Source organism: Periophthalmus magnuspinnatus, chromosome 21, assembly GCF_009829125.3.
Source record: "Periophthalmus magnuspinnatus isolate fPerMag1 chromosome 21, fPerMag1.2.pri, whole genome shotgun sequence".
Taxonomy (NCBI): Eukaryota; Metazoa; Chordata; class Actinopteri; order Gobiiformes; family Gobiidae; genus Periophthalmus; species Periophthalmus magnuspinnatus.
In genome coordinates, this window is record NC_047146.1 from 3,938,191 (window position 1) to 3,965,809 (window position 27,619).

At 43.5% G+C, this 27,619-nt stretch overlaps 1 protein-coding gene across 1 annotated transcript in view; it reads left to right on the top strand.

Annotated features, from left to right (window-relative positions):
- Window positions 1-636: 636 nt before the first annotated feature.
- Window positions 637-27,619, top strand: part of LOC117389288 (scavenger receptor cysteine-rich type 1 protein M130-like) — a 33,409-nt gene continuing 6,426 nt past the window's right edge. Inside the window, exons 1-4 of the mRNA XM_055230708.1 lie at window positions 637-670; window positions 738-1,016; window positions 1,839-1,976; window positions 2,730-3,035. Coding sequence (XP_055086683.1) covers window positions 637-670; window positions 738-1,016; window positions 1,839-1,976; window positions 2,730-3,035 — 757 coding nt within the window. The remainder of the gene's footprint in view (window positions 671-737; window positions 1,017-1,838; window positions 1,977-2,729; window positions 3,036-27,619) is intronic.

A 27,619-nucleotide genomic window follows, 5' to 3' on the forward strand; every position in this document is an offset into this window, starting at 1 on the left:
GAGAGGATTTTCCACAGAGTCCAGTGTGGTGGGTCTTTTCTTACTGTGCGGAGAAGTCTGCAGTGAGAGACTGTGTCTATGATTCTTCCTCCTCTTCCTCCTCTTCCCGGGGTCTGGAGGTGAAGTGTTCAGGTAAAAGTCTGATCTTACATTTTTATGTTCCTCAGATGTTTTTTCTTGTCTTATTCTTATTTATTTCTTTGTAAAGGGACAGCTCATATTAATGAACATTTAAAAATGTAAATATGTAAAGATTAAAGTCAACGTGGAACATTTCCATCTTCAGTCCCTTCACAGCTCGATGTAAAATAGTCGACAACAGAGAAAAGAACAACAATCACACAAAAGCAAATGTAACACACAACACACACACACAGTTTAGACTGGTGTCTGTCATGTTTACTGTGAAAACTACAGAGAGATTCACTTCTCACGTGTTTAGTAACAAGTGAACCAGGACTAAACCAGGACTAAACCAGGACTAAACCAGGACTGAACCAGGACTAAACAGGTACTAAACCAGGACTAAATCAGGACTAAACCAGGACTAAACCAGAACTAAACCAGGACTAAACCAGGACTAAACCAGGACTGAACCAGGACTAAACCAGGACTAAAGAGGAGGACGTCCCTCAGATGAATGCAGCATGTCTCCTATTGGCTCAGAGCGGTGATGTCACAGCCCTGTGTGTGTCCTATTGGCTCAGAGCGGTGATGTCACACATGTGTGTCCACAGACTCGGTGCGTCTGGTCTCGGGGCCCAGTCTGTGCTCAGGATCAGTGCAGATCTGGGACCAGTCCTGGACCTGGGTCTGTGAAGGGGCCTTGGACCAGCAGGGGGCAGAGGTGCTGTGCAGGGAGCTGGGCTGTGGGGCTCCTTCTCTCCTCCAGGGGGCGCTCTCTCCTCTGGAGCAGACGTTCCACTGTGAGGGCCATGAGTCTGCTCTGATGGACTGTCCCCGCTCCGGCTCAGAGACCTGCTCCTCTGGAGCCGCTGTCAACCTCACCTGCTCAGGTAAAGGGGCGGGGCCTCACTGCTCAGGTAAAGGGGCGGGACTCACTGTTCAGGTAAAGGGGCGGGACCTCATTGCTCAGGTAAAGGGGTGGAGCTTCACTGCTCAGGTAAAGAGGCGGGGCTTCACTGCTCAGGTAAAGGGGCGGGGCCTCACTGCTCAGGTAAAGGGGCGGGGCCTCACTGCTCAGGTAAAGGGGCGGGGCCTCACTGCTCAGGTAAAGGGGCGGGGCCTCACTGCTCAGGTAAAGGGGCGGGGCCTCACTGCACAGGTAAAGGGGCGGGGCTTCACTACTCAGGTAAAGAGGCGGGGTTTCACTGCTCAGTTAAAGGGGCGGGGCTTCACTGCTCAGGTAAAGAGGCGGACCCTCACTGCTCAGGTAAAGGGGCGGGGCTTCACTGCTCAGGTAAAGAGGCGGGGCCTCACTGCTCAGGTGAAGGGGCGGGGCCTCACTGCTCAGTTAAAGGGGCGGGGCTTCACTGCTCAGGTAAAGAGGCGGAGCCTCACTGCTCAGGTAAAGGGGCGGGGTTTCACTGCTCAGGTAAAGGGGCGGGGCCTCACTGCTCAGGTGAAGGGGCGGGGCTTCACTGCTAAGGTAAAGAGGCGGGGTTTCACTGCTCAGGTAAAGAGGCGGGGCCTCACTGCTCAGTTAAAGGGGCGGGGCTTCACTGCTCAGGTAAAGAGGCGGAGCCTCACTGCTCAGGTAAAGGGGCGGGGTTTCACTGCTCAGGTAAAGGGGCGGGGCCTCACTGCTCAGGTAAAGGGGCGGGGTTTCACTGCTCAGGTAAAGGGGCGGGGCTTCACTCTGTCTCTTGTCTGTTCAGAGCCGCTCAGGCTGGTGGGAGGGGCCAGTCGCTGTGCTGGGACTGTGGAGGTGAGATACAGAGGAGAGTGGAGACGGATGAAGCTCGATGGACCCTGGCTCCTGGAGCACACAGCTACTGTGTGCAGAGACCTGGACTGTGGCTCTGCTGTTTATGGAGAAAAGAGAGAGGATTTTCCACAGAGTCCAGTGTGGACAGTCTCATCTGACTATGTGGAGAAGTCTGCAGGGAGACACTGTGTCTATGATTCTTCCTCCTTTCCCTCCTCTTCCTCGGGTCTGGAGGTGAAGTGTTCAGGTAAAAGTCTGATCTTACATTTTTATGTTCCTCAGATGTTTTTTCTCGTCTTATTCTTATTTATTTCTTTGTAAAGGGACAGCTCATATTAATGAACATTTAAAAATGTAAATATGTAAAGATTAAAGACAACGTGGAACATTTCCATCTTCAGTCCCTTGACAGCTTGATGTAAAATAGTCGACAACAGAGAAAAGAACAACAACAATCACACAAAAGCAAATGTAACACACAACACACTCACTACACACACACACACACACACAGTTTAGACTGGTGTCTGTCATGTTTACTGTGAAAACTACAGAGAGATTCACTTCACACGTGTTTAGTAACAAGTGAACCAGGACTGAACCAGGACTAAACCAGGACTGAACCAGGACTAAACCAGGAGTGAACCAGGACTGAACCAGGACTAAACCAGGACTAAACCAGGACTGAACCAGGACTGAACCAGGACTGAACCAGGACTAAAGAGGAGGACGTCTCTCAGATGAATGCAGCATGTGTCCTATTGGCTCAGAGCGGTGATGTCACAGCCCTGTGTGTGTCCTATTGGCTCAGAGCGGTGATGTCACACATGTGTGTCCACAGACTCGGTGCGTCTGGTCTCGGGGCCCAGTCTGTGCTCAGGATCAGTGCAGATCTGGGACCAGTCCTGGACCTGGGTCTGTGAAGGGGCCTTGGACCAGCAGGGGGCAGAGGTGCTGTGCAGGGAGCTGGGCTGTGGGGCTCCTTCTCTCCTCCAGGGGGCGCTCTCTCCTCTGGAGCAGACGTTCCACTGTGAGGGCCATGAGTCTGCTCTGATGGACTGTCCCCGCTCCGGCTCAGAGACCTGCTCCTCTGGAGCCGCTGTCAACCTCACCTGCTCAGGTAAAGGGGCGGGGCCTCACTGCTCAGGTAAAGGGGCGGAGCTTCTCTGCTCAGGTAAAGGGGCGGAGCTTCTCTGCTCAGGTAAAGGGGCGGAGCTTCTCTGCTCAGGTAAAGGGGCGGAGCTTCACTGCTCAGGTAAAGGGGCGGGGCCTCACTTTGTCCCTTGTCTGTTCAGAGCCGCTCAGGCTGGTGGGAGGGGCAAGTCGCTGTGCTGGGACTGTGGAGGTGAAACACAGAGGAGAGTGGAGACGGATGGGGCCCTATGGAGACTGGCTCCTGGAGGACACATCTGCTGTGTGCAGAGACCTGGACTGTGGCTCTGCTGTTTATGGAGAAAAGAGAGAGGATTTTCCACAGAGTCCAGTGTGGACAGTCTCACCTGACTGTGTGGAGAAGTCTGCAGTGAGACACTGTGTCTATGGTTCTTCCTCCTCTTCCTCCTCTTCCTCGGGTCTGGAGGTGAAGTGTTCAGGTAAAAGTCTGATCTTACATTTTTATGTTCCTCAGATGTTTTTTCTCGTCTTATTCTTATTTATTTCTTTGTAAAGGGACAGCTCATATTAATGAACCAGGACTAAACCAGGACTAAACCAGGACTAAACCTTGACTAAACCAGGATTAAAGAGAAAGAACAGAGAAAAGAACAACGATCACACAAAAGCAAATGTAACACACAACACACTCCATATGCACACACACACACACACACAAGGCCTGGCCTTTCGGGGGCCCTAAGCAGAATTTGCCTTGGGGCCCTCACCACATCTGCAACACAAATCCCACATTGCATCTTGATACTGCACAGATCTCTACAGATTACAGGCTGTATAAATAACACACCACAGACATCAAGGATCTTAAGTCAGACAGACCAGTGTCAAAAAAGGTGGTGCATTATAATGTGGCCCTATTGGCTAAAGTGAGAATAAACGTACAGGTTGTAAAAATATATGATAGATATTTTTACAAAAAACAGCTGTTTAGACTAAATCAGTTTTAACATAAGACCCACTAAATATACTTTTTCCTTTATATATTTATGTTTGATATGATAAACACTGCCAAGAGTAAGTGACTGAAGTCAGTCTGTTGTTGATAGATTAGTATAGATAATTTAATACAATATTGGCTTTAACATTGAGTCAAACTGTGTTACAAAAAAAGGCTATGTGTTGAATACCATATTGTATTTATTTATATCAATAAATTACTAATGTGTACACTCTGATAAATTACTTAAGTATTAAGTTATTATCACCAGGCATTACCAGCTTCAGAATCTTCAGCAGCATCTTGAGATGTGGATGTCACTTCATCTCCAACGGCAAAGAACTTGTCTAAAGAGCCTTTGCAGAAAAAAACATAAAACACAGTCAGACTAAATGTAAATCCAAATTCCTGAATAATGACAATAATGATGAAACCATTATTGAATTGTATGAAAATAACAATAAAAACAACACAGTTTATACCAAAAATAAATAAATAAATAAAAATAAATAAAATACAGGTGCAGGAAGAGGCAAAAAGCCCAAATATTAACCTTATGAATACATAAAATTGAACACTGTGGTGGTGCATTGGATAAAAAAAGACATTTATGCAACTTAAAAAGTGAATTCAAACATGGATTAAAATTCAATAAAACATCCAACAATTGAAAGATTGTTAAACATTACCCTGAAATATCAGACATTTCCTTAAACTCTTTTTAAATAAAGTTTCTGCCGTCACGAGCCACATGGCTCTACACTTTACAGCCTCTGGATCATAGGCAATGAGTTTTGTATCTATGAATCTGCATTAATTTGAAGTAAAATGTGAAATGTTTAGGGATAGGTATTATAATTATGTAATAGTTATATATAGTTTATAAATGGCATTGAATAAAATAAGACTGTTACTAACCGTGGCTTTATTATGCTGCTCTGGTCTTCTACAAATGTGAAAGACCGGTGTCCCGTTAGCTCCCAGGCTCTCTCCATAATTTAGCCGAGCAATGTAGCACCAAACACCGCAGCGACAGTGAGACTGACAGCAACGCCTTAGCCTGGATTTAATGTTAAGAGATGCACAACAGCAGATTTCCCGCTAGCTAGCTAACAACAATATACTACACACACACATAATTCACAGGCAGGAAACACGATCAGGAAAATGTTTCATAACGACACATGACTTTCACTACTGGGAAGAAGGTCACAAACACAGACCACCTTGTACTGGGCCTGGGCCCCGCCTCCTGTACACCTGCCACTGCGATGCTATGCTAAGTGCTAATATCACTTTGACATACTAGATGCTATGCTAAGTGCTAATAGCACTTTGACATACTAGATGCTATGCTAAGTGCTAATAGCACTTTGACATACTAGATGCTATGCTAGGTGCTAATAGCACTTTGACATACTAGATGCTATGCTAGGTGCTAATAGCACTTTGACATACTAGATGCTATGCTAGGTGCTAATAGTATGTTGACATACTCGAGATAGCAGTGGGTGGCGACATTGTGAATTAAAATGACGATAACGTAACTTGTCACATTAACAATTGCAGTAACCTCTGTGTAAGATTCACTCATTACCTCTAGATTGATGTTTCTTCTCTTCTTTTTACGCTTCTCCACACCCGACGGGTAGCTTCGTTTCGACACGATGAAGACGATGAAAACGAACTCGGAACAGTCGGGCACAGTACAGTTCCATTATGCATTTGTTTACTCCAAACTCGTGCTCAACTACAATAAAGTTGGTCAATCATCACAAGATCAGGTGTAGCGTCATTCAGTTGGTTGCCAGATTGTCATTACAAATACATCATGTGTGCACTACAGAGTGCACTTACTGCGCTACAGTGGAGACGTGTGAGTAGTGCGTACTGCACGAGCACTACATGCAATGTATATTATGGGGGTTGCCAGATTGGGGGCCCACTTGAGGCCTCGGGGCCCTAAGAGGCCGCTTAGTTCACTTATAGGCTGGGCCGGCCCTGCACGCACATTTGCTATACACACAACACACTCACTATACAAACAACACACTCACTATACAAACAACACACTCACTATACACACAACACACTCACTATACACACAACACACTCACTATATAAACAACACACAACACACTCACTATACACACAACACACTCACTATATAAACAACACACACACTCAGTCACTATACACACACACACACCCCCACACACACAGTTTAGACTGGTGTCTGTCATGTTTACTGTGAAAACTACAGAGAGATTCACTTCTCACGTGTTTAGTAACAAGTGAACCAGGACTAAACCAGGACTAAACCAGGACTAAACCAGGTCTAAACCAGGACTGAACCAGGACAAAACCAGGACTGAACCAGGACAAAACCAGGACTGAACCAGGACTAAACCAGGACTAAACCAGGACTAAACCAGGACTGAACCAGGACTAAACCAGGACTGAACCAGGACAAAACCAGGACTGAACCAGGACAAAACCAGGACAAAACCAGGACTGAACCAGGACTAAACCAGGACTAAACCAGGACTGAACCAGGACAAAACCAGGACTGAACCAGGACTAAACCTGGACTAAACCAGGACTGAACCAGGACTAAACCTGGACTAAACCAGGACTGAACCAGGACTAAAGAGGAGGACGTCTCTCAGATGAATGCAGCATGTGTCCTATTGGCTCAGAGCGGTGATGTCACAGCCCTGTGTGTGTCCTATTGGCTCAGAGCGGTGATGTCACACATGTGTGTCCACAGACTCGGTGCGTCTGGTCTCGGGGCCCAGTCTGTGCTCAGGATCAGTGCAGATCTGGGACCAGTCCTGGACCTGGGTCTGTGAAGGGGCCTTGGACCAGCAGGGGGCAGAGGTGCTGTGCAGGGAGCTGGGCTGTGGGGCTCCTTCTCTCCTCCAGGGGGCGCTCTCTCCTCTAGAGCAGACGTTCCACTGTGAGGGCCATGAGTCTGCTCTGATGGACTGTCCCCGCTCCGGCTCAGAGACCTGCTCCTCTGGAGCCGCTGTCAACCTCACCTGCTCAGGTAAAGAGGCGGGGCCTCACTGCTCAGGTAAAGGGGCGGGGCTCACTCTGTCTCTTGTCTGTTCAGAGCCACTCAGGCTGGTGGGAGGGGCCAGTCGCTGTGCTGGGACTGTGGAGGTGAGACACAGAGGAGAGTGGAGACGGATGGAGATCTATGACTATAAGAAACTCTGGGTCCTGGAGCACACAGCTGCTGTGTGCAGAGACCTGGACTGTGGCTCTGCTGTTTATGGAGAAAAGAGAGAGGATTTTCCACAGAGTCCAGTGTGGACAGTCTCACCTGACTGTGTGGAGAAGTCTGCAGTGAGACACTGTGTCTATGGTTCTTCCTCCTCTTCCTCCTCTTCCTTGGGTCTGGAGGTGAAGTGTTCAGGTAAAAAGTCTGATCTTACATTTTTATGTTCCTCAGATGTTTTTTCTCGTCTTATTCTTATTTATTTCTTTGTGAAGGGACAGCTCATATTAATGAACATTTACATTTTTCCTCAGATGTTTTTTTGTCTAGTTGCTCCAGAGGAGTGTCGGGTGTAAAATGTGTCACACACACTCCTCTGCGTCACACACACTCCTCTGCGTCACACTCCTCTGCGTCACACTCCTCTGCGTCACACACACTCCTCTGCGTCGCACTCCTCTTCACTGTCCAATCATCTCTCTCCACAGACTTACTGAATCGTCCGGTCATCTCTCTGTCTGTGTCTGACGGGGTTTCCGAGGCCCTGCCGCAGGGGGTCCGGGTGCTGCTGGGGTCAAAGTTCAGGGTCAAATGCTCTGTGGAGCCACAGTACCCGGGAGGCTCCTTCCAGCTCCTCTCCCACCGCGCCCCTCGGTCAGAACCACACCCTGCCCGCTGTCAATCACTCCGCACACTTCCTGTTCTCTGACACTGGCCCCGCCCACAAAGGAAACTACACCTGTGTTTACCACCTGCATGTGTTCAACCACAACTTCTCCTCTCAGAGCCCCAGCCTCCAGCTCTCTCTGGGAGGTACGTCCAGCAACAGCCTCATGTGAGGGTCAAGGGTCACACGGGGTCATGTGAGGGTCATGGGGTCACACAAACTGATCCTGGTCTTGGTCCTGGTCTTGTCCTGGTCTTGGTCCTTGTCTTGGTCCTGGTTCTTGGTCCTGGTTCTTGGTCCTGGTTCTTGGTCCTGGTTCTTGGTCCTGGTTCTTGGTCCTGGTTCTTGGTCCTGGTCCTGGTCTTGGTCTGGACTGATCTGGGTCTTTTGTGTTGCAGCTTCAGACTCAGCCCTGATCATCAGAGTCCTGCTCATTCTACTGTTGAAGCTCCTCTACATCCTTCCAATGCTCTACTACTACTGCAAGGTACTGGACCTTTAGACCTGGTTTAGACCTGGTTTAGACCAGGTTAAGATCTAGTTTAGACCTGGCTTAGACCTGGTTTAGTCCTGGTTAAGGTTTAAGGTCTGGTTTAAATTCTGGTTTACACTTTGTTTTGTGACCTGTGGATGTGCTGTTTCCTGTTGTTTCAGGTCCGGGCCAGAGGGAGGCGCTAGAGAGAGGACCTCATAGGACCTTAGACTGGTTCAGATCCACATGAGACCTGGACTTAGACCGGTTCAGATGTGAGCTCCTGGTGCTCAGGACATTTGTGTAAATACAGAGTGACTTTAAAGTGTCTGACAGGTTTGGACGATTCTCTCATTTCCACTTCATCTGGAGAACAAAACATGTTTAAATATAAATGATACTTTTATGCAAATCAAGAAGCAGTTTGTCAAGAAAACATGAAAGAAAATGCTTTAAAAATGACAGGAAGTAGAGGCTGTGTCCCAATTCACCAAAGTGCCCTTAAATGCACCATTCGAACGTGGATTTAAGGGCTTATGTAAAACTTCAGGCACAAGTGCTGTTCCTTTTCATGCACCCGACGAATGTGGTCAAAAATATGCTCTGCGTTTCCATGGAGATCGACTGAAGCCGAAGCGTGCATCCGAGCACACATCACACACTGCTATATCCCATCATCCACTGCGCCTACAAAAAAAGAGACCGAAATGAAATGCATTACTCAATACACGTTCAAATGTAAGTACTGGTTTATGTCACCGACCACAGTGCGACATGAAACTGTTAAAATGTGAGTAAAAATCTGTATGAGGCGACTCTCAGTGAAGTCCTGTTCATTTGAGTTTACAGTAATCGATGTGGAACTGACCAAACGGATTGATAATTAATCTCTACACTTGTATATTAGTGTAGCTGTTGTAATGTTTAATATTCGTCCTTATTTAAGAACATTCTTTTGTCTTTACCAAGCAACGAGCAGACAGCGGAATTTATCCACCTGAGGAGGGAGAATGGACACTTATGCACTGTCCATGCACTTCTCCGTAAGCGCACAGACAGTGGTTGAAGTACGCTCCGTGTCTCATTTCGGCGCCTACATGGAGGAGTACCCTCCATTGAGCCGGTACTTCGAACAGTACATCAAAGGGTATGAACGGTGCATTTGGCAAATTTGGGACACGACCAGAGAGTTTTATTTAGAGAGCCCCACACTGATGACATCACACTGATGACATCACACTGATGACATCACACTGATGACATCAGACTAATGACATCACACTGGGAGAATTATGTCCAAAGGTTTGGCACAATTTACACATGATTTTAACACTTTACACATGACTCCCACTATATATATATTTTTATTTTTGTATTTGTTAAACTATGTCTGTGACATTAGAGGAGTCTTGGCCCAGTGTACCACACGGTTGCTTGGTAACAGTTATGTGATTCCCCAGTGTGATGTCATCATTCACAATTAGGAAGTAAAATGTTAAACTTCAAAAAGAAAAGAAAAAAAAAAAGGCAAACTTCTTGTGTAAAATTTTACAATCTTAACTTTGTTTTTAGTAAAAATTAGTCTGACTTGTTTTAGGCATTTTATTCATGTGACTGCGTCTGTTTTGTTTAGTCACACTCTAGTGTTTGTCACACAGGGTTACTTAAACTCTAGAGTTAGTTACACTTTTTATAACCATTCTTTTCTTGTGTTTATTATTGTATAGGACACTTTAGCAGATTTTTGATAAACTTTTTAATCCTCATCCTTTTGTGAATTTAAACTTGTCCTGAGTTGCTCTGTACTTTGGTTAAACCGGCCTGGTACGTGTGTGTTCTATACAGATATTACATATACATGTGTCCATATTATCCTTATAACTCCATGAATAAGAATAACTCCAATGTTTATTAAATGTGTAGTAAACGTCTGTATCACACAAACCTGTGGATTTTCAAAATAAATGAGTTGTAAAACAAATAAAACATTTAAATATGGCATTTGAACTTCTGTGTGTGTCGTTCTTTGCTCCAGCAGCAGGGGGCATAAATGTATTATAAAGGCTAGACAGATTTTTTTTTTTTTTTTAAAGATAACTCTGTGAAATACTGTGATTATGTGACTTTTTCATATTTATTTATTTTATAAACTTATTCTAATGTTCTATCTAATGTGAAAACTCATGTGAAGAAATATTGAACAATTATAAATATTTCCTTTTAGGTCACAAATGTTATAAATATGTCATCTACATTCCCTGGGAGTGAGATGCTAACTGTAAGCACTGCTCTGTCTGAGGCTTGTTTAGACTTTAATCTGAACTTTGTTTTAACACAATCTGACAATAAAGAACTGACTTATCTGAACTACAACAGATGAGCAGATCTGTGCTGTTAAACAGGTCCCTCTCAAATAACATTACACTCACAAGCTAGCATTAGCCAAAAGTTGATCAGTTAGTCACAAGCTAGCTAGCATTAGCCAACAGTTTATCAGTTAGTCACAAGCTAACTAGCATTAGCCAACAGGACTTGCCCATGTGGGTAATGACATTGACACCTGGAGGGGTGTGATTGGGAAGAATGGCCTCCTCTGAACCCAAGTGTTGTTTTGTTATTGGACTTCTGTGCTAGTCACAGTTGAGCTGTCAACCAATCACCACCTGGTTGTGAGTTGGATCCACTGGCGGAGGAGGAAGACAGACAGGCCTGGCACGCCCAAGCGTATCGTCCAGATCTGCTGGGAACATCTGGCAGAGCCGTCTGTCAGGGACTTCAATTGACACCTCCGGGAGATTTTCTCCCTGATCCCGGGGGAGGATGGAGACATGGACTCCGAGTGGGCCATGTTCTCCACCTCTATTGTCAATGCAGCTGCTTGTAGCTGTGGTCATAAGGTCTGCGGTGCTTGTCACGGTAGCAACCCTTGAACCTGGTGGAGGACACCAGAAGTAAGGGATGCCGTCAGGCTGAAGAAGGACTCGGGCCTTGTTGGCTCGTGGGACTCCTGAGGTAGCTGGCTTGTGCAGTCACAGAGGCAAAATCTCGGGGTTGGGAAGAGTTCGGGGAGGCCATGGAGGAGGACTATCGAACAGCCTCAAAGAGATTTTGGCAAACTGTCCGACGCATCAGGAGGGGGAAGCAGTGCTTCACCAACACTGTTTACATTGCGGGTGGAGAGCAGCTGAACTCAACTGGGGATGTTGTCGAACGGTGGAAGGAACACTTTGAGGATCTCCTCAACCCCACTGTCCCGTCTTCTGAGGAGGAAGTAGAGACTGGGGACTCGCCCATCACCCTGGCTGAAGTCACTCAGGTGGTTGGGCAAGCTCCTCGGTGGCAAGGCTCCGGGGGTCAAGTTTCTGGATGTTGTGGGACTGTCTTGGCTGACACGTCTCTGGAACATCGCGTGGTGGTCGGGGACAGTGCCACTGGATTGGCAGACCAAGGTGGTCCCTCTGTATAAGAAGGGGGACTGGAGGGTGTGTTCCAATTACAGAGGAACTACAATCCTCAGCCTTCCCGGTAAGGTCTATTCCAGGGTACTGGAGAGGAGAATTCGACCAATAGTCCACCCTCAGATTCAGGAGGAGCAGTGTGGTTTTTATCCTGGTTGCGTAACACTGGACCAGCTCTATACTCTCCATCGGGTCCTCGAGGGTTCATGGGAGTTTGCCCAACCAGTCCACTTGTGCTTTGTGGATCTGGAGAAGGTATTCAACCGCATCCCTTATGGTGTCCGCTCCGGGAGTATGGGGTCCAGGGCTCTTTGCTAAGGGCTGTCCGGTCCCTGTATGACCGGAGCAGGAGCTGTGTTCATTGCCGGCAGTAAGTCAGACCTGTTCCCGGTGCATGTTGGACTCCGCCAGCGCTGCCCTTTGTCACCGGTTCTATTCATTATATTTATGGACAGAATTTCTAGGCACAGCCAGCGGTCAGAGGAGGTCCGGTGTGAGATCCACAAGATCTCATCTCTGCTGTTTGAAGATGATGTTGTCCTGATGGCTTCATCAAGCCAGGACCTGCAGCACTGGCGCGATTTGCAGCTGAGTGTGAAGCGGCTGCAATAACAATCAGCTCCTCCAAATCCGAGGCCATGGTTCTCGACCAGAAAAAGGTGGCTTGCCCTCTCCGCTCTTGATTTACTGGTCAATCTACTTTCCTGCCCTCACTTATGGTCATGAGCTTTGGTTAATAACCTATAGGAAAAGATCGTGGCTACAAGCAGCCGAAATGGGATTCATCCATAGGGTGGCCGGGCGCACCCTTAGGGATAGGATGAGGAGCTTGATCACACGAGAGGAGCTCGGAGTAGAGCCGGTGCTCCTACATGTCGAGAGGAACCAGTTGAGCTGGCTCGTCTATCTGTTCAAGATGCCTCCTGGACGCCTCCCTGGGGAGGTGTTCCAGGCACGTCTCACTGGGAGGAGGCCCCGGGGGAAGGACCAGGACACGCTGGAGGGACTATGTCTCTCGGCTGGCCTTGGAACGCCTTGGTGTCCCACCGGAGGAGCTGGAGGACGTGTCGGGGATAAGGGAAGTCTGGGAGTCCCTGCTTAGACTGCTGACCCGGCCCCGGATAAGAGGAAGAAAATGGATGGATGGATGGAATGTTAAAAGAAAAACATTTCTTTAACATTCCATCCATCCAGACTCAGGGTCGTATTTAATGAACAACTAACAGAAACAAAAGTACAGGGTTTACAATTACACAAAACAAATCAGTCTCAGAGCTAATTCGAAGGACCCAATATACAAAGGCACAAAGACTAAAAAGGCACAGGGGGCAGGTCCTTTAAAGGCGTTGCTGCCCCAGGTGAAGGCCCACGATTGGCCGAGCTCTAGGGCGTCGCACCAACACAGGGTCCAGGAGCCAATTAGGTGCCAGCTTGTGAGCAAAAGCTCCAATCAGGAGAGAGCTGTCAGATCAAAGCTTCCACAAAGAAGCAGGGATCAGCTGCAGGGACTTGATGTATATGACACTAGGAGCTAGAACAGTCTTGAATCAAAGAGTCTGATTTATTAAAGCCACAAAGAGCCACCTGTCCCGGAGCTGTGTCAGTGTCAGGACATACAACATATTTATACGACACAGATGAGAATCACATGAACCACAAAACCAGTTTAGAGCCGATAAAGGAGCAACAAGGTCAAAACACTTCTCAGGACATAAACACTAAGACAGTGGACACAGAGCACAGCACTGGATCAAAGGTCAAATAGATAAGATACATTTGAACTAAGAGTTAGGAAGAAACTAAGAGATCTGCAAACCAGTGTTGTGGAAAAATTACAGCTCTTGATGAAAAGTAATCCATTTGTGAAGCTCGGTGAGTTTTCAAATACAGACAAAAGGTTTATTTTTCGTTACAGCAGATACAGACAGGACAGGGCCCAGGCCTGCCCTGGCCACAGACTGGTAGCCTCCCGGCCTCTCCCCCAGTTCCTCAGTCTAAGTCCAAGTCTAAACCAAACCCTGAGCATCTGACTATTTTAGACCAGAATGACAATGCTACATACATTTTAAAGCAGAGTGACTTTTGCTTCACACCCATGAGATAATGAACTTTTACACTTACACAGGTAGAACAACAGCGAGTTTCCTGTGGGATGGAGACAGAGCTTCACACATGTTAATGTCTGGTCTGGGTCTGGAAGACTGACAAAAATCAAATGCTTTTTAAATACACAACATGACTATACTTAAATTTCTATCACACTTTCTCCCTTTTGATTATTCATTAATCATACTCTATAAACAATCATCACAAACAGAACATGCACAGAAACATTCATTATTGTGGATCCAAAACACAGCTCATGGAGATGAAGTCAGTTCCATTATTGTTGACTGAGATGGAGGGAAATTCAACAGTTCATTGTTATGTTCAGTTCAGTTTGTCCTTATCCAATATGATTTGTAGTCACACAGTGAATGCTGTTTTAACATGATGGTGGCGCTGTTCAGTTAAATCTTTCCCATCGCCTGTCCTCTGTCCCTTTGTCCTCCCTCTGATCACACATGGTTGTTCTCTCCGTTCGCACGCAGCTTGGCGTCTCTGGCCACAGCTCTTCTCTGGAGTTGTCCTTCATGTGTCGATTTCAGGGCTGTGGTTGGGGACACGAGCAACAGGTTGAGTTCTTCTGAGTCACATGAAAAGACGTGAATTTTTCTGAAGTTTTCCTCCGGTGACATTGAAACAGAAGAATGGATTTAATGATGTAGGTCTGATTCAGTCCAAGAGAAGACCATGTGTCCTCCAGCTCAAGAGAAGACCATGTGTCCTCCAGCTCAAGAGAAGACCATGTGTCCTCCAGCTCAAGAGAAGACCATGTGTCCTCCAGCTCAAGAGAACCTGCTCAAGAGAAGACCATGTGTCCTCCAGCTCAAGAGAAGACCATGTGTCCTCCTGCTCAAGAGAAGACCATGTGTCCTCCTGCTCAAGAGAAGACACGTGTCCTCCTGCTCAAGAGAAGACCATGTGTCCTCCTGCTCAAGAGAAGACAATGTGTCCTCCTGCTCAAGAGAAGACCATGTGTCCTCCAGCTCAAGAGAAGACCATGTGTCCTCCAGCTCAAGAGAAGACCATGTGTCCTCCAGCTCAAGAGAAGACCATGTGTCCTCCAGCTCAAGAGAAGACCATGTGTCCTCCTGCTCAAGAGGTGTTTTTGGTTCAGGGTTAGATGGAAAGTTCTCTCCTGCTTCAGATGTTGTCAGGTTACACGTCTTGTAGTTAATGGAAAACAGTCTCTAAATGATAACACCTGTTTTCACACAAACCAGTTTTGAAAACTAAAATAAAATTTGTAATTTCCCCTTTGACACATTTATATATCTATATATACATGTGTCAGTTGTGGCTTAGTTGTCTTCTGCTGCAAGAGAACAGTTAAATTGCTGTTCTGAAAGAAACATTTTGTGAAGCCCAAAACTGTTATTGGTTAGTTGTAAGTTGTTAGTTGTTAGTTGTAAGTTGTAAGTTGTAAGTTGTAAGTTGTTAGTTGTAAGTTGTAAGTTGTTAGTTGTAAGTTGTTAGTTGTTAGTTGTTAGTTGTTAGTTGTTAGTTGTTAGTTGTTAGTTGTTAGTGTTGTTAGTGTTGTTAGTGTTGTTAGTGTTGTTAGTGTTGTTAGTGTTGTTTGTGTTGTTTGTGTTGTTAGTGTGTGATTATTTCATAGGATCATGTAAAGAAAAAGAAGATAAATTATGCAGCATCCACATCTCTAACAAAAAAAAAAAAAAAAAAAAGATTAACAAAATCGCAGGCGCTTAGTCGTCAAGGATGGTCAAGTCAGTCAAGTCCAGTGTTGGGCATCTTACTTCAAAAATGTAATTAGTTATAGTTACTAGTTACTAGGCAAAGTAACTATGCTGTTACTTGTGTTAAAACAATAAAAACACAACAGATATGAACCTTTAACATTGATTTCACTTTAACAGATTGCAATTATATTGTATTTGTTCACAAGTAAATTATAGAATGTATCAAAAATTAAAAATATATATATAAAAAATTCATTTCAAGTGCAGTTTCACACAACTGTACTTCATGTCGGGCTCCCTGGACCAAGACGTCTTCTGCTACCCCCATCTGAACTCCTCGTGCAGAAAGCCCACACACCCGTACGTGGAGGCCATGCTCATATATGTGCTGCTGTCCTGCGTCTCCCTCATCACGGTGGCTCTCAACCTGCTCGTCATCATCTCCATCGCTCATTTCAGGTTAACCCCAGACTCTGTTGTAAATGTGAAGTAACAGCTTTTGATGTCGTCGTTCCAAACAGGGCAAACAGGAGTGGTTTTGTTGCACTTCTGGTTTTATTTGCAGACTTGACTCATCTCCATGTGAACATGTAAAACACTAAACTCATATTCTCACTGTCATATTAATGTGTTCTCAGGCTAGTGGCTCATATGTTTATGTAAGAATATTATTACAAATGTACGGCACTATTTCTGTTTTCTTTTGCTTGTTTAGTCGCTGATTTGTGAAGGAACATGTTTGTGACCAGTGGTGGATGGTAATGAAGTACAAGTTGTAAAGTACTGTACTGAAGTAGAATTTGTAAGTATCTGTACTTTACATGAGTATATTTTACAATGGATACTTTTTACTTTTACTTCACTACATTTTTGAACAGTACTGTAAAGTAAAAAGTACTTTTAATATGATTTGAGTGGTTATTTTTACCATGTTTGACTAAAGGTTTAGAGTTCAAGCTTCGGCTTTGAACAAACAAAAATAAATACACAAAATTCATGAGAAAAAAACAAAACAGAAATTGATTTGTTATGATTCAATGACCTAAATATGTATCATTTTGAATCAATGTCATTACAACTAACAAGACATGTGTGAAATACTTTTACTTTTTAGTCTTAAACTACTATTTGTAAATGAGTACTTAAATATTTTTACTTAAGTAGATTTTTTTTTGTCTATCTATCTGTACTTTTACTTCAGTAACAAATTTAAGTACTGATGTGATTCATAATAAGTCAAAATGGCTTGGACCAAACTGTTTTTTTTATTTTAATATCTGAAAGGAGCATTTACATCGAAAGCTGCTGGAATCTCGGCGACATCGTTTGCAGCTCCTATTACCTCATCGATTACATCATCACGTCCGCCTCCGTGGCCAACATGGTGCTTATATCTGTCGACCGATACATCGCCATATGTGACCCTTTAAACTACCACACTAAAGTCACGATGAAAAGGACAAAGTCATGTATTTTACTGTGTTGGCTTCTGTCCGTCGTTTACAGAATGGTCATAATGCACGATCAGCTGAAACACCCAGGTATGTCCAACACTTGCGCTGGAGAATGTGTGGTCATAATTCATTTCATATCTGGTGCAATAGATCTCGTGTGCACATTTGTCATTCCCATCCTCATCATAATCGTCTTATATTTGAGGGTTTTTGTGGTGGCCGTGTCCCAAGCTCGTGCCACGCGCTCCCATATTTTATCCGCAAACATGCCGCAGATGGGGAACGTGACCGCAAAGAAAAAAGAGCTTAAAGCGGCTGGGACTTTAGGCATAGTTGTGGTTGTTTTTTTGGTCTGTTTCTGTCCCTACTACGTCCCCAGTCTGTTGGGCGAGGACACTGCAGTAGATGCTTCCTCAGTGGACGTTGAGATATGGCTGGCGCATTTTAATTCATGTCTGAACCCTGTCATCTATGCCTTTTTCTACCCGTGGTTTAGGAAGTCAATCAAACTCATTCTGACAATGCAGATAGTCAAACCTGGATCTAGAGACTGGAAAATGTAAAGAGTGAATCTGTCATTTGTCACGATCATCACTTCATCGACTTGTCGTTCAAAAACATATGAAACAATCATTTTTGATGGTCAGTTTTATCGTGGGGACTTTTTCTTTGTCCTAGTGGAGAAACTGTGTTACTTTTCTGTTCTATAGTAAGAACTGAGCTTTTAGAGGGTTATAAATAACTCATTATAGACACAAACGAACTAAGAGTTTCATTATGTTGTTTATTTATTGCAGTTATTGATTTTTAACAATATTGATGATTTAGAATAGTTTATGTGGTTTAAATCTGCTCTCGGGTTTTTGTGTCAGTGGTATAAATGCGTTTCTATATTATCGTTTATCGTCTATATTTACTTCAGCGATATGTCGAAGTTTAAAATGTGTTATCGCGACAGGCTTAGGCACAACATGGTAGGGTGTAAGGCATTTCACAGTATCATTTATTATAATCGTTTGTCTTTAAAAGATGGTTTTGTTATAGACGTCTAAGAACATGTACAATGCTTCATAAATTATAAGTATTACATGAGTATATTATATAAGTATATTACTTTGTGCCGATGGTTTTACTCCAGTCAAGTCACAGTTTATGAAGATGGAAGAAACACTTTTTTTTGACAGTTCAAACCATAGACTGTGTAAGGAGGTGACTGAGTGAGTGTGACGTCACCCACAGCGTTCAGCTCGAGTCACATGAAGCTCATCAGGGCTGGCACTTATAAGGAAGGAGCTGGATTTATCTGCTGTTAATGTTCTTTAAGTTCAGAGCACATTTAAGATATATAATGTATTCTGTGTTTACACTTTTGCTAAACTGCATAACAAAGTTTCTAATAAAATCTTCAATATGCATTTTGGTGTCATTATGTAGCATCTCAAAGTGTTAACTACAGGGGAATATCAGGTAAGTGTATGCAATACTCTTCTATGGACCAATAAACTTCGGTTAGGTACGACTACTGGAGCAACTGTTGGAAGAACCTGAGTTATAAGAACCACAGACCAGAGAAATACGTTTAAATTGCCGGCTTCTTATTGAACAGTTGGTAAAATAAGACAAATACATGGACAGACATTTACATTAAATATTAATCTCAAACCTTGTTTCACTTTAATGCTTTCTTTTGATTTAAAGATTTTCTTTCAGTTTTGAGTTTCTAAATTAATCGGTTGCAACCTTTAGTTCTAGTTTTAGTTCAAGTTCTCTCATCTATTTTCTTGTGGTTGATTTAACTCTTTAATTTAAATCACCTCTAGTTCTTTCAGTTCTGTTCAACGTTACCCTTTTAGTTTGAACCATTTTTGTTACATTGTTTACAACCAAAAGAATAACCGTAATTGTAAAATAACCTTTTACAACCGTTTGTTATCATCAATCATATAAAAAAAAGTAAAATTGTACAAAACTAAAATGAATTCAGTAAAAGGCTGAATCACTCTGTATTGCACAGAATAAAGTCTCTTTGTCCTACGTATTAATCCAGTGTCCGTTGTGCAGGAGTTTGGGTAAATCCTCCCAGTTCTGATGAAAACTCTGCAGTGTCCAGTAGAAAGCACATGGCTCCTGGCGCATGCAGTTCAGAAGGTCCGTGGGAGACTCTCCATCTTGTTTCAGAATCAGAATCAGAAGACTTTTATTGCCATAGTCTGTGAACACAGTTCACAAACTAGGAACTTGCTTCGGTGAAAAAGTGCAACATAAACACACTGAATAATTACAAATACAAATAAGGGCATGCACAAAGTTAAAAAGATATGCTTAAAAAAATCAAGTGAAATACTTAAAGGGAGAAAAATATATACAACAGCAGCATCAGAACAACAGTGCAAAGTGGCTTATTAAAGTGACCACACGTGGTTCTCAAAGTTCGTATTTAGCTGGATTCTTTCAAACCATACCTTAAAAGCCTATCATAGACAACATAAAATATGCATAAGTGCACAAAATACGTTGCTAGGATAGTGTTACAATACAGAAAATTATCATCAGCGGTCTAAATTGATTCTTGTTAAGAACAAGCAGTCGCCAAAATGGCGGACACGACGGGGACAAGCCTGGGCAATGAACTTACGAAGTTGATCACTTTTTAGCTTTAAATGCACCGTGACTCACTAGTAATCTATGAATTCACTGTTTTAACATTACATTCTCTTGATAAGGTGATTACATTGCACAAAATAAAATAAAATACATTTATTTTACACTCACCAAGTCCCCTTCATCACAAAAATCAAACCGTTTCCACACAGGGACAGGTTGAAAAACAAAATATTCTCTTCTCAAGTTTTTAGTTTACAAATATCACTTTTCTCAACTTTAGACAAATGTTTGTCTCTCCTTCTCTCCTTTCTGCAGCAGCTCTGCGTGTGCTGTCTGTATCTCCCTCGTCCAGCAGAGGAAAAACCAAAACAATCCGGTTGGCTCCTGCTAGTCACGTGGTTCACGCGCTACGTGAGTTTCAAAATAAAAGTCCAAAGACAAATTAATTCACTTTTTAAACATTTTAACGTATATCTGCATGAAATAAAACATTTTAGACTTTTTTAAATTAATTGTATCCATATCACATATTTATTGTCTTTTTATCAAAAGTATTTATTTCTGTTTTTAATCAACAAGCTTTTACTTTGAAAGTCTATGCTAACCTGGGTTACAATTACTTTTTTGAAGTAGTAGTAGTAGTAGTAGTAGTTTGAAGTTGAAGTAGTAAAAACATCGACCCTTTGATCAGCAGACATGAGTTTAAGAAAAAGCGTTGAACTGCTGCCGTTAAACAGGGGTTCAAGGTCCAGGTGGGACTAGAGACGAGGCCCAAGATACAATATGTGAACATTTGTTTGCCAATGACTCTTCACTCCCATGCTCCTATTTTATTTGTGTTTTGGCAAAAGTTCAATTTGCAGAACATAATTTTCTGAGCCAGAAATCTAGCAGGCCAGTCCTTAAGTGCACAAAACATAGACTGTATATATAAATGGACATAGCCAACCTGTCTGTAAATCAAGATATGAACATTAAGGACAGACAAATCAGGCGCCTTCATTCCCTGAGGTTGCTCCTGCTCCCTGCTAAACCAGTGGTGTGGGCGGGAAGGGGCGTTACCTTCAACAGCCTCGCTCCAGATTGGCTCTTTGGTTGCTATGATACTCAAAATGAACCGCTATAACTGCTCTAGCCTCGATGAGCTTCATTTGTCTGGAGCTGCTGTCGGTGACTCACTTAGTCCACGTCTTTATACAGTCTATGGTACAAATTCTACACCGTAGGCTTGGGTTCGGCACAGTCCACTTCAAACATGTTGTGTGCTCTAAACCAGCACGGTACATGGTAAATGGTAAATGGACATGTTTTTCTGTTGCATTCTTCCACGTTCTAGTCCAGGGGTGTCAAACACATTTTCACTGAGGGCCACATCAGCAAAATGACTGCTCTCAATGGGCCAGATCCAAAATAAATCCAACTACTTTTTTTTTACTTGTTAATTAACTGTTTTTGTGTTTGTTATTTATTCAAGTTACAAATATTGCATATGAATTTGCTTAGATGTAAAATATGCCTGTGTAACTGTGTATGTCCTGGAAAAATGACATTTTAAGACCATCACACCTTTGAGTTTACCCTGTCGAGGGCCACATGAAATGATGTGGAGGGCCACATTTGACCCGTGGGCCTCGAGTTTGACACATGTGCTCTAGACTCTCAAGGCACTTTACATCGAGGAACCGCTCACACATTCACACACCAGTGTACACACACACTGGAATCACACCGCCAACCTGTGGGTCAGTGGATGTGACCGCTCTACCGATGATGTTTATGTCTAGAGCCTTCAGCGGACAAACACTCTACCAACTGAGCCGCTCTCTCATTTATGAAGTTAAGTTGTAGAAGTTCTAGCGCAGACGTCTGAGATGGTTGAATGTGACGTACAGGTTTTTGCCTTTGAGAGTGGGCGGAGAGACACCTCACTGCTATAAAAAAAACGCTTTCCCCGTGTGATGACTTCAGAACATCAGACCATGGAAGCACCGAACGAGGCCGAGCTGTGTTTCCCAACGATCAACAACTCTTGCCGAAGGAGCCCACGCCCAGAGCTGGAGAGCACCGTCATCTACATCGTGTTATCTGCCATCACGGCCATGACTGTGGTCCTCAACCTGCTCGTCATCATCTCCATCTCACACTTCAGGCACAAATAACTGCTGACTTACGTTACATAGCATAGCACTATAGAAACGGTGAATGTTTGTATTTCGTTTGCAGAATGCAGCAGGTAAACAGACGTTAACCAGGACGAAACATGTGTGTATGTGCAGGTATTTATCACACTGAGGGGACTAAAATCTATATACATCATGAACCCAGTGTGTGTAAGTGTGAGAGACTGAGTCAGACAGAGTTTTTTTTTTCATTTATTTATTCATTTAGAAGCGATCCATCACACTAACCTTAAGATAAATGTTTTGGATGTTATTAAAACAGCTTTTCATATAAAACTGTATTTCTTTCATTTTCCAGGCAGCTCCACACCAGCACTAACCTCCTCCTCCTCTCTCTGGCCGTGACAGACTTCCTCGTTGGCTCAATCCAGATGCCCTTCCAGATCTTCTACTTTGGGGGCTGCTGGCTGCTCGGTGACCTCTCGTGCGTCGTCTGTTTCGTCAGCGGATACCTGGTGATCGGCGTCTCGTGCGGGAATATGATTCTTTTATCGGCCGATCGGTACATAGCCGTTTGCGACCCCTTACTGTACCACTCTAAAGTGACTATCAGACGTGTTCAAGCCTGCGTTTGTATCTGCTGGATTTCTGTTATTGTTCACGTCAGTTGGATCATGAGGGATTTTGTCAAACAGCCGGGCGTCTTTAACACGTGCGTTGGCGAGTGTGTGTTTGTGTTAGTACACCCAGAAGAAGGAATTGCTGACATAGTGATCAGTTTGGTGAGCCCTTTCACGATCATCACGGTGCTGTATTTGAAAGTGTTTACCGTTGCAGTGTCGCAGGCCCGTGCCCTGAGATCTCAAATCACCTCTCTGGGTCTGCAGCCTTCAGGGGCAAAGAAAATGGAGCTAAAAGCAGCCAAAACATTAGGGGTTCTGCTCATCGTTTTTATCATCTGTTGTAGTCCATATTATGCATTTACTCTCTCGGCTGAGACCCCTCACCTAGACCCTTTGTCTGGAGTTGTTGAGGTTTGGCTCATCTGCTTCAACTCCTGTATAAACCCCATAATCTACGCTTTTAGTTACCCCTGGTTTAGAAAGTCTATTAAACATATCGTAACACTTCAGATTTTCAAGCCCAACTCCAGGAATAGCAGGATACTTTAAGAATTATAAAATAAAATGTATATGTAAATGTGAAATAAATGTATTAAACCTAAAAAACAAGCCTGCACACTATGTTCTTATTTTAATTTGAAATGTTTCTGTATATAGTCGCTCCATAGACGCCCTCTGGATGTCCAAGCTGGATTTCTTTCTTTCTTTTTTTTTTCCTGGGTCCTGGGGCTTCTCATAATGGACCAGTGTGGATTGGATTTGTGATGTGCAGCAACACCTTCAGTTGTATCAGTTTGAATGTGATGTGGTGAGAGGTCAAAGGTCACGTTTCAAACTGAAGACCAGAGCACCAGGGCACATTTAGAAAACATATTGTGCAAAGGCCACATTTATGAGCATTTAACCAGAAAATGGTTAATATCATTATCATAATATTATGTGTTTGCTCAAAGTTGTATTTTGATTCATGCATTAATAATTATCAATAAATTACTATTATTATTATTATTAATAATAATAAAAGCCAACCACAAGTGTGAAGCACGGCCCTCACGGGCCTCACTCGGCCGACCCGGCGCTCCTGTGGGAGGCGCTGACGTGCTGCTTGCCTCTGTTTTATTGGGGCTGTGGGCTGCACTTGTCGTCAAACTCAGCCAAAAGACATTGGAAGTGCTGATGCAAATAATGCAAAAACATGGGTTTTTCCAGGCATCGCCATGGCAACACTGTGCAAAATACAAACTTGGCCTCCCAGACTTTTTCGACGGGGACGGCCTGAAGAATCACTGTGCTAAATTTCACATTCTTCATTGAAGGTAATAATTTCTTAATTTCCATACATTTCAAAGTCTTATAATGAGTTAAGAGCTCATTGTCTTACTTTCTAAATCAGCCTCCTGACTCTGCATCTACACTATTTCTGTCCATTTTAAAAAGCTTTGGTGACTAAAATTCATAATATTGTGTCAGTTATGGACTGTACCACCAAACTACATCACTTACAAGATGTGTGTCAGAAGGACCTGGGCATGATCATTACTGATATTCACTGGACAAAAGCTCCAGAGAATGAGCACTCCTCCTCTGTTTGTATTTGACTCAATCTTATTCAGTTTAAAGTGTTGCATAGACTGCATCTATCAAAACTCACACTGTCCTTTATGTGACACATGTAAACAGCAGTCAGCCTCATTAGCTCACATGTTTTGGAACTGTTCTAGTATTATATTTTACTGGAAAAGCCTATTTGATATTTTGTCCAAAACTCTTAAAAAAACACTGAAGTTGCTCCAATAGTTTCTCTTTGGAGTGAAGTCGGCAGCTGTCGAACTATCAAACCCTCAAGTCTGTGGTGCATTTTGTGATACTTTTAAATTTAATAAACTGGAAACAAAAAACACCCCCATCTCATTTGATCTTAATGAAACACGTCATGAAACATCTACAATTACAAAAAATAAGGTTTAACTCAACTGAACTGAACAGATAATATTGGATGAATCCTCTTGTTGTTCACTCTTCACTTTTTTGTTTTGTTTTATTTATTTTTTTATAACATATTCTATTTTGTATAATCTATATATTTACTTGACTTATGGAAAAACACAGTAAGAGTGTGAAATATGAGAGCGTGATACTGGCTGATAGTGAGTTTCCTTCACTCTGATAAAATGGGCCTTTGTGGTTCAATTCTCAGAACAGCAGCTCTGAGCTGCACACGCTTCAAAACATGTCAGATCTCAAACTGATTTCAACTGCAGACCATGTTCTGTAAAAATGTTAAATGGCCCCTGTTTTCATATTTATGACCAACTCAAGACGACATCACTGCTGCACATAATAGATAGTTAATACTTTTTGTCAGATCAGAGATCTGAAATTTGTCTTGCACATAAAACAGTGGCTCCGTTGCTTCACATTAACATCACACATGCGACACAGACACGATACAAACATTAATTCAAGTGACACACATTTACTCACTTTCTAGCACTTTGATAGCTATGGATTAAGCTCCTTGTTTATTTTAAGGATTGACTGATGAACAAAAGAATGCTTCAGCCTAACCTTATTAAATCGTGGAACACTGAACCGTCGCCCAGATGGAAGCATTGCATATTCACAGTTCAAAACATGGTTAGAGTCAGAAATGATGTTTCTTGCCAGTCGTATTGTGTTATTGTGATAGGCAGCCTCATACTGACCTTCTAATGGCTGACCCACAGTCTTAGAACAGATCTTGATCAGGTGTTTAAGTCCAGACTTTACTGATGTGGACAAGCAGCTGTACCACACAGCATTACAGTACTGCAGCACACTGAGGATAACAGCAGTATAGAACAGTAGGAGGATCTGACGAGTGGCTCCAAAAGATCGGAGGCGACGGAGAAAGTACAGAGTACAAAGTAATGCTCCTCATTAACGAGCGGACTAACCTTAACCCTAACGAGCAGACTTCAGAGCACACGGAGCACACGGCCCTCGTGCTACAGTCACACCACAAAAATATTATATTGTTAAACCTTTGGCCAATGGGCCGGATTTGGCCCGCGGGCCGCCTATTGATGACCCCTGTCATATCAGCTCTCCCTGAATAGAAACAGGCCACTGTGTGTGAGCACAGGCCTATTCTACACTACAGGACTCCAACTCCTGTTATAGTCCTGGTCTGGACCTGGTCTGGACCTGGTCTGGACCTGGTCTGGTCCTGGTCTGGTCCTTGTCTGGTCCTTGTCTGGTCCTGGTCTAGACCTGGTCTGGTCCTGGTCTAGTCCTGGTCTGGACCTGGTCTGGTCCTGGTCTGGTCCTGGTCTGGTCCTGGTCCGGACCTGGTCTGGACCTGGTCTGGACCTGGTCTGGTCCTGGTCTGGTTATTTTATGATCTATGTTATAATGTTCTTCTTCTCTCACACAGAAAACACTCTGTTCCACTCTGTGATGTCATGTGGTAAAACAGGAAGTGCTCAGCTGTGTTTTTAAACTTTCACTTGAATCATTTGGATCATTTCAGACCTGGATTTGTCGATCTCTACAGAACTAAAGGTAAAAGGAGCTGTTCACTTGACAACTACCACTTCATGACATCACAAGGTGGAACAGAGCATTTTGAGCTTTGGAGATGTAACAGACTAATAATAAAGTGTTACTCAAACATGTGTGAATGAAACAAAACACAACTCCAGGTCTGTTTTTGATGAAAAAACAACATCCTAACACGTCTTACAGCTCACATGAATCCATTTTGTGTAATATAGGACCTTTAATCACATCAGCAAATGGTCCAAACGCAGAGACTGACCGTGGGGGACATCTGGACACAGACACACTGGACATCGCTCCTCACTGGTTTAGTTTAGTCACAGTTTTAAAAAAGTGAACAAACACATTTGAATTATAAAAAACATCAGATTATGACGATGTTATTTAGTTTTACCAAGAAAACCCACAAACGATGAAGAGATAAGAATGTGTTTAAAACAGGAAACTCTTAAAGACACGTCTCAGTGCTGGTTTAGACCTGGTTTAGACCTGGTTCAGTCCTGGTTCAGTCCTGGTTCAGTCCTGGTTCAGTCCTGCTTCAGTCCTGGTTCAGTCCTGGTTCAGTCCTGGTTATGGCTCTGGGAGCACTGGTCCTGGTCTGGTTCGTCTACACTTTGGGTAAGTGAGACTTGTTTGTCTTTGATTTATTTCCAAAAATATAAAACAACATGAACAGTGTCATAAAGTGAAACATACGAGACATGAATGAAACGGAGGAGAAAGAGCCGTCTGCTTTTTCTCCACACGAAACTTTCACACGAACTTATTATAAAACATGATGAACTTAATATAAAACATTTCAAAGTATTTCATTTCCATCACACTCATTCTTTGCAAACAGATCTTTCCTTTTCTTTTTTCAGACTTAATGAGTTGGTTTCATGTGTTTCTTAAATCTCATTATTGTTGTGGATCCTGGTCTTTGTCCAGATGACTCCATAAATGAACTCCTTTCACTGTTTCGTTCCATATTCTTGGTTCTGAATCTGTTTGAACACTTTTGTTCCTTTTTGGCTGTAGTAACTTGTTCTTATGTCAGAGTCTTTGAATGTTTACAGGTGATACATGGCACTTTGCTTTATACATGACTTTAGGATCCTTAAATCAACAATATCATGACCTTAGTGCAGTGGTTCTCAAATAGGGGTGAGATGCCGGGGGGCGAGTATGACTCCGTGTATGACACTGTAGATACTGTAGACAGCGCGTACGCAGCAAAGAGCAGGAGAGAGTGAACAGATCGTGACACAGGACAGTGAACAAGACACTTTTGCTAAAGAGACACTATGGAAAACATTTTAACAGGGATGAAAAGAAAGGAGAGATAGACGGAGGTAATGAGACGCACGAAACTCACCCGAAAAGTAAGACGAGGAAGTCTGATGAAGAGTATGGAGCACTTGGCTTCACCGTGACTCCGGTGGGACACGAGGACAGACCGGTGTCTGCTGTGGCAGTGGACAGTATGAAGCCAAATAAGTTAAGACGCCTCATTACACCTCAGTCACGCAGATAAGACGCTGGAGTTTTTCAGCATAAACGTGTCAAATATTAACAACAATCATCCGCTTTGTGAATGTCACTTAAAGCAGCGAGCACTGAGCATCATATAAGGGGGCGACCAAATTGCTAGGTTGGTTAGATGGCTCTCTATAAA